This window comes from Gadus macrocephalus, chromosome 16, assembly GCF_031168955.1.
Source record: "Gadus macrocephalus chromosome 16, ASM3116895v1".
Classification (NCBI taxonomy): domain Eukaryota; kingdom Metazoa; phylum Chordata; class Actinopteri; order Gadiformes; family Gadidae; genus Gadus; species Gadus macrocephalus.
Window position 1 is genome coordinate 27,852,782 of NC_082397.1, and position 8,275 is coordinate 27,861,056.

At 48.2% G+C, this 8,275-nt stretch overlaps 1 protein-coding gene across 1 annotated transcript; it reads right to left on the reverse strand.

Moving 5' to 3' along the window:
- Positions 1-1,939: 1,939 nt before the first annotated feature.
- Positions 1,940-3,957, reverse strand: LOC132473875 (filamin-A-interacting protein 1-like). The gene has a single exon (XM_060074159.1). It carries the CDS (start codon positions 3,953-3,955, stop codon positions 1,940-1,942), a length of 2,016 nt encoding a protein of 671 aa, XP_059930142.1. The 5' UTR covers positions 3,956-3,957.
- Between the last annotated feature and the right edge of the window lie 4,318 nt (positions 3,958-8,275).

Sequence of the window (8,275 nt, forward strand, 5' to 3'; positions counted from 1 at the left end):
AGGAACCAAACTTTTTTTTTTTTTAGGCCTAGACATCAAAAAGAAATTGCATTGGCCACAAAATAGCCTCACAATGAGGCCTACAATTACATAGCCTAAAGCAGGAGACAGCTCCCCTCTAACTGTGTGTTCACACCAAACGCGAAATTTTTCGCCTGTTCGCGTTGTCGCCGAAGTTTTGTCGCGCTACACATCATAATCTGTCGCTGTGCAAGTTTTGTCGAATTTGTCGCGCCACAACAAGATAACCACCATTGCATATCTTTACCTTTTGTGGAAGAGGGAGAGACGTCGGAGGACCTGACGCAGTACATTCATAATATTGTAATGACCACGGAAGAGGCAGTGAATGAAGTATTGAATAGACAGAGATTTATTAGATAGGCCTACCTAATAAACCGTTGGAACACACGAGACCGGAAACATAGCAACGCCGGTAAACAAACCCCGAGAAGCCCAATCCCTATGAGAGCTCCCCGCGCTACGGCCATCCGGAGGCGCACAGAGCTGTTGGCCGTGATATTATATATACAATTATAGGATATCAGTGTTTTTTCCCCAGTAAATGTCTCAGTCAAGGTGGTAAGCAGTCGGTGGTGTTGTTGGCGCGGCGCAAAGCGCCGGGCCGATACATTTTGGGGGTATTTTGCTCAAAGATGCCAGTACGCATGAATGAAATAAACGACGTTTATTTCCATATAAATAAACAACAGTAGGTACAAATGTTGTGCAAACATGCAGATTTTTCGGCCCTCGGTGTGAGGGAGGGGTCCGTTAAGTCGATGGATGCGATGTTTAATCATTTAGTCCAAACTACAGTAGGCTACGGGCAAACCTGAAGTCACCGTCGTGACATTTCATATACGTCCCGTCTGTGTGTGTGTGTGTGTGTGTGTGTGTGTGTGTGTGTGTGTGTGTGTGTGTGTGTGTGTGTGTGTGTGTGTGTGTGTGTGTGTGAGTGAAAGGGAGGAACTTATTTGAAATCGGCCGTGCGTGCCTGTTTGTTGTTGATTGTTTTTGATTCAACAATATATAGGTTTAGAGAAATCTGGCTTTCAGAACTCAGTGCCTACCCACTCACTGACCTCACCGCACGTCACTGGCGGTAGATTGACAGGTGACTATGATAGACTATGCAACAATATATTCAACCACCAGATGTCCCCGTCTCAATTACACTCAAAAAACTTTATTGGCACGACTAATGTTGTAAACAGTATTACCTGAGTATTTTTTTCAGTACATTGGTAGTCAAGGCGGGGCCCTAGTCTTGTTAAGGCGGCCGCCTTAACAAGATAGTGCTGGGGGAAACCCTGGATATTATATGCTATTATATATAGAGCTCCGGGAGTCGCAAACTGCAACATTCACTATAGCGTCCGTTTTCCTATAAAAGGCCGCTAAGAGGCTTAAGTGGGCTCCAGGCAGTTACGCGTCGTACAATGAATCCAAGTCCGGTGATGAATATAGTTTGAGAATTTTATTGCTACCGAATGACAATTGATGAATGAAAACATGGTTGTTTGACGATGACGATGACGACGACGACGACGACGGTAAACAGAAAATATAATCAGGTGCCCCACTAACCCCCTTTCTTCCCCCGCTCCGCTGATCTGACTGCCCAGGTATATAGATTAAGCCACACCCATGTGTCAATCAAACGGAAGTGACATGATCCAAAACAGTGTGACTAACCTTTCAAAATAAACAATAAACAAACAGACCAAATATGCATTTTGGCCCCTACAATTCCGGCCCCTAATTATTATGTTTCAAATAATAATTACAAATTTGACATAACAATCAACATAGTATGTAAATATATTTTCTTTCTTCATTATTTGTAATCCGATATACGTTGTCCAAGGAAAGAGTGATTAATCAAAGTCAAGTGTTCAGGAACAAAGTCAAGGGGTCAAAAGTCAGTTTGGGTCAGTCAATGATCCGCTGCCTCCAGTAGTAGGCAGACTTTGGTGATGGGCCTGGTCAGAAATCCGGTCTTTGACTTGATCCGAAGCTGACGTACAAGTCCCTTTTTGTCCATAATGGTCTCCACAATCCTTCCAGTCAACCAGGAGTTGCGAGGCGCTGAATCATCCACAATGATGACGATGTCTCCTGGTGTGAAGTTGCGTCTTATGTTGGACCATTTCTGTCGTTCTTGCAGTTGGGGAAGATACTCCTTAATCCACCTTTTCCAAAATAAGTCAGACATATATTGAACTTGCCTCCACCTGCGGCGAGCATATAGGTCTTCCTTCTGAAACTGTCCTGGTGGCACTTCCTGATGGCCACCGGGACCATCTGCTTTTCTGGCGTGACCTTGAACACGGCACGGCCCATGGTCATCTCCTGGCGGGGCCGTCTCCTTTTTCCTCATCCATGGGATCCAAGACTTCTTTACACCCATGTCACTGGTGGATGAAGGGCTGCGTTCAAGGGCACTGAGCTTTTCAGATGACTTCCTGAGACACTTCTGTCTGAAGTTGTTCATGATATGATTCTCTTCTTGGACCGACTTCCTGATGAAAACAGCTGGGCAATCCTCCTCTGCCGTATCCATGGGCAACACGTCCGTCTGCACTGCCGTCGAAGTCATAGCGATGTCCATCATCCTCCTCCCATTCATGCTGGGCCTTAAGGCTCGGCTTTGTCGTTTAGTCACGTCCAGCTCTTTGGTCAGGTGAATGACCTCGATGCTCATGTTCTTGGCTTTCTCCTCTTCTTCCAAGAACCTTTGCTGCAGCACTGAGTAATCTAGCTGGAGCTGAGACAGCTGGTCTTCTTTGTTCATGAGCTCGTGGATCTTCTCCTTGAGAGCCACAACGTCAGCTTGGAGGTCTTTGGTCATGGCCTCCTCTCGCTTACAGCATTGTTGGAGATCTTCTCTGGGACAATCCTCCTCTCCTTTCTCTATAGCTTTGTTCCGTGCGATCTGACTCCTCATTTCTTCAATCTGCCGGGAGAGGATGTTAGCCTTGTCTTGTTCGGTGAGGAACTTTTTCTTTAAGAGGTCGCACTGATCCTCCGTCTTGATCAAGTCGCCCTCTACCACCTCGAGTTGTTTGAGGCGTTTCTTCAGCTCTTCAATTTCAAAGGTCAGTTCCACTAATTTGTTGTCATCTGCTATGGCAGAGCCAGATCCTCTACCCAGTTCACATCTTCCTATGTTTTTAAGCGGTGACTTTTCTGCTGGGTCCAACCCATCTAACCTCTTTTTCAGTTGGTTGATCTTGCAGTTTAGGTCTTTATTTGTATCCAATTCATTCAATATTTTGGTGCTCAACTCTCTATTCTCACTGGTTAGAGTTTCTACTTTGTTCCCCATTTCAGATTTTAACTTCAGGAACTTTTTGCTCTCATCTATTAGTCTCTCAGTGACCTCCGTAACCTTTCTCTGTTCAATTTTGAACATATTGCCTAAATCCTCCTTTTTCTTCTCCTCGGACTTCATCCTATCCATTAGATTCTTTCTTTCATCCATCAAAGTAACTGTCAACGACTTCAGTTTACTCAGGTCATCTTTGAGGCTCAGTTCAGACTTTTCTAGCCGCAACTCGGAAGACTCAACCTCTTTCATTCGAATCCGCAGAGCTACCAGCTCACCCGACAGCTCCTTCGTCAGCCCCTTCTCCCTTTCCAGTGCAGTGTTCAACTGGGTACATTCAGTCTTGCCAACTGATATCCTGTTAACACTGATTTCTGACTGCTCCTGAGCATAATCACCTTTTCCTCCCAGAGGTCCGTTAACTGTCCAGCCGAGCATTGTTTTGACGGCATATGGTCCATCTCCCACACTCCTGATGACTTGAAGTGGTTCCAGAGCCTTTGGTACATCGGAGCCAATCAGCAACTCAATCTCACAGTCCAGTTCAGGTAAGTGAATATTCTTTAAATGATGCCACTGATTGATGTCATTTTGATGTGGGATGTTCCCTTTGTGCACAGGCATAGTCTGAGTGTACACACAGAAATCAATGCCATGAAGTCCTGTAACCTCTAGGCCTGAAACAATGCTGGTTTCAACGACCTTCCTTTGACCCATTGTTCTCAGAAGAATATTTGATTTTCTTCCCTGGAGATTGAGCTTATTCATTAGCCCCAATGTGCAAAATGACGCAGTGCTTCCCGGGTCAAGGAATGCATATGTATGCACTGTTGTATTCCCCTTCTTGGCCTTTACTTTCACAGGCACTATGGAGAGTTTGCAATTGTCTTCACCGGCCCCAGTAAGACCACTTGTCTGTACCGAGGCTATGGCTCTGATGTCAGCTTCTTCCTTTGTTTGAGCTTGATGTTTGTCCATTTCAAATCTTCTTTGGTGGATATGCAGCATCTGAGGATGCTTCAAATTGCATATTTTGCAGCTGAGTCGCTTCCTGCAGTCCTTGCTCATGTGTCCTTTCCGCAGACAACCAAAGCAGGCTCCATTTTCTTTAAGGAAAGTGATTTTCTCATGATGTGCTTCCTTTTCCAATAGGAAACACACCTCCAAAGCATGTCCACCTCCACAGAACAAACACCTTTTTACAGCCGGCCAACTCTCCATTTTCCTAGGTCCATTTCCATTTTTCTCATGTGCAACTGTCACAGTGGTTGCAAATGTACTTCCTTTGATTTTTGGATGAGGTGGTTTTGACATAAAACCTCTTCCATCCTTGCTTGGTGTGGGAGTGTCTCTGATGTCTCCAAATACTGGATCAGTTGCAATCCTCACCTGTTTTTCAAGGTAATTTACCAGATCCCTGAAGGTAGCTCTTTGGTTGTACCTTTCCTGAAAATCACATGCCACAGATCTCCATTTATCCCTCAGTCGATATGGCAGCTTCTTAATTATAATTAGCAGGTTAGCAGACATGTTGAGCTCTTGCATGTTGTTGACATCTTCCATGGCATTGCAACATCCTCTTAGAAACAGAGTGTATGCTTGTAGTGTTTTTCTCATCCATGAAAGACCATGAAAGAGCCTTCTCCAAGTAGGCTGTAGCAATTTTATGCTCGTTGCCAAAGTGCTCCTGCAGTAAGGATTTTGCCTTCCTGAATCCTCTATCTGCGGTCATATGAAGGCAGCTCCTCACAATTTCTCTTGGTTGTGCTTCGGTATATTGTTCCAGATAATAAAGACAATCTGTGGGATTTGGGTTCTTGCTTTCGATGTTGTGTTCAAAGGATTTTATGAATGTTTGAAATTGAAGTGGGTCACCATCAAAACGACGAATCTCCTTCTTGGGCATTAAAGAGAGAGACTGTTGTTGAACCATTAATGCAGTGATGTCATTTTGCTTTTCCATGATGTTAAGCATGTTGCTCTGTTCACCATTGCTTGGAGCAGGCAATGTTGTTGGTATTGTAACATGTGCATCCATAGTTAATGTATTTGACTGAATTGTCACTGGCACTGTGGGGAGAGATTGGGTTTGATTAATGACTCCGTCAGCAGTGGCAATCATTTGTGTTTTCTTTTCACGTTGTTTTTTCTCCATATACGAGTTCATACCATCTGACACTCTTGATCTGTGGCTACGCACACCAGATCTACTTGAGGCTCCAAGAATCTTCATTTTTGCCATTGTAGCAGCAAGATTTCCATCCAGCTCCAGTGGCTCTTTTTTCCTCCTTAGCTCCTCCTCTTGTGCTTCTATGGCATGTTTATCTTTTAGCATTTGTTGTATTACAATAAGAGCAGCCATTTCAGCCTCAGCCTTGATGCATGCAGATGAGGTGGTGGAAAATCTTGAGCATGAAGAATGTGATTTGTGACTCCTGTTGGTAATATTTGACACACTGTCACTTGGCTTTATTTCATCCTGCATGTCAGATATTGCTTTATTCTGTTGGGAAGGAATTGCAGCTGGAACATCAGAGTGTGGTATATTTTCCTTTAATTCAACAGGTGCAACAGGTGCTTCCTCTTCAGGTGGAATGGGAGAGATGACTGGGAGAGCAAACACATCTTCAGTCACCTTTCTTGCTTGTTGAAAGTGTCTTTCAATCTCAGAGAGCCATGTCTTTACATCATCAACGAAGTCTGTGTTGTGTTTTGTTATGCGTCCAAACCACTCATTTTGTGTTACCTTTTCCTCTTTGGGAAGTAAAACAATCACTGACTCATGTGCTGCATTTGCATTTTCATACAGTTGTTTGAGTTCATTCAGTTTGAATTGCACTTTCTTTGCATTTTCATAATTTTTCATGAGCCCTTTAATTTCACGTGAGAGCTCTTTCATTTTTGTCACATTAGATTGACATTGCTTTTGAAGAGTTTCCATTTTGCAAGCCAGCGCTTTGGCTGTAAGCTTGACCGTTCTCTTCTCCGTATTTTCCATTTCATTTGAGTCACTCATTATGTGAACTTTCAACGTGCACAATTCACCAAAGCACAGAGCCACACACACAATGCAATCCGCAATGACATTGATTCAGTCACAATGCGATTTTCAACACAACAGCACAGCACAGCAAACGGCGGCCACTGCTCATCACGCAGTCCTCCAATCAGCCCAAACAATTGCCGATCGCGACAAACCAAGCACGCGCAACACAAGCCCAAACAAACAGTCCCCAATGGACAAAACGGCAGCCTTTCCAAACTGTGTTCAACTTCAAACAACTACACAGAAGGATCAACAAACATACCGATTCTGATGGCTGTGATGCGCTGCTGTCACTTCCGCGTTACACCGCTGCTGCAGTCAATTATGTGTCTCTGATCCCAGGCGTCCGCAGAAGAGTCCCCTGTTGCATAGTGTGGCATTCCCCCGGTGCCACGCCCCCTGTTCGGGAGAGTCGAGGCCGGGATATACCGCCGGTGGCCAACAGCCGGCGACAAATCCCAACCTCCCGAGAGCCGCAATCGGGGAAACGAGGAGCACCTGGGCAGGAGGCACCCAGGTGTTAAAAGGAGGCCACCAAACGACAGATCGGGAGGAGTCGAGTGGAAGAGAGGACAACGCAGACGACTGAGAGCGTAGAGTGAGCCGCACGGCGGACACGTGGACGACGACTCGAGCAACCCCCCCCCTACTTCGATGAACAGCGTGCCGTTCCTGATCGGCCGGGACTGCCCCATCTTCACCCGCTTTTGGAGCCCCATGAGGGGGAACCGAGGGGGACGGGAGCTGCACCGTCCGGCCGGCCGAAGCGGACGCCCGGCCCAGCGAGGGGCAAGGCGCCCGCCGACGCGAGAGTCCGGGTCGGAGTCCGGACCCGCCCCGACGACCGCCGCCGACCACGGACCAGCACTGGGAGCGACCCGCCGACCGACCGCCCCGCGGACCGAGACGGACGACGAGCCGGGTTCCGGAGGAGAGGGACCGTCGACGCCGGGAAGCCCGCCCCGATCTACCGGGGGCCAGGTACGCCCGGGACCGGGAGACGGAGCAGGGCCCAGCTCCGACACCGTTACCGCCTCCGAGAGGGGGAACACCCCCGAGGAGCCCGAGAGCTCCCCCCTAACTGAGCTGTCGGACTTCGCCCAGGCCGGGGGGGAGAACTCGGCCCGACCGGGACAGTTCGCTACGGCCCAGCATCGGGACGATGCCCTGCGGCACGCGTGGGGACATGTGGTCGCCCACGACGGTCAGGTGAGGGACTCAGTGAGCCACCTGACCCACCCCCACTTCTGCACTCAGCGGGGGTTGCTGTACAGGGTCGACGTACGCGAGGGGGAGGTAGTACAACAACTGGTGGTACCGCGACCGTACGTGTCTAAGGTTTTGTTCATGGCCCACACACATTTGCTCGGCGCACATCTGGGCATGGACAAAACGCGAGAGCGGGTGGTGGCGCGGTTCTATTGGCCCGGGGTACGCAGAGATGTAGCGCGTTACTGCCAGGAGTGTCCCGACTGCCAGCGCGTAGCCCCGCGGGCAGTGGAGCGGAGTCCGCTCATACCGATGCCCATTATTGAGACTCCCTTCGAGAGAATAGCGCTGGACATCGTAGGACCCCTCCCCAGGACGAGCCGGGGACATCGATATCTCCTCGTCATATTAGACTATGCGACCCGATACCCCGAGGCCCTCCCACTGCGTGCGGCGACTAGCAAGGCGGTAGCCCGAGAGCTAGTACTACTCTTTAGCCGGGTGGGGCTCCCAAAGGAGATCCTCACCGATCAAGGCTCCTGTTTCATGTCCCGCGTAGTCAAGGAGCTACTAAAACTGTTACAGGTCTCCCAGCTCCGGGCCTCGGTATATCACCCGCAGACGGACGGGCTAGTCGAGCGGTTTAACCAGACCATCAAACGGATGCTCAAAAAGAGCATTGAGGCGGA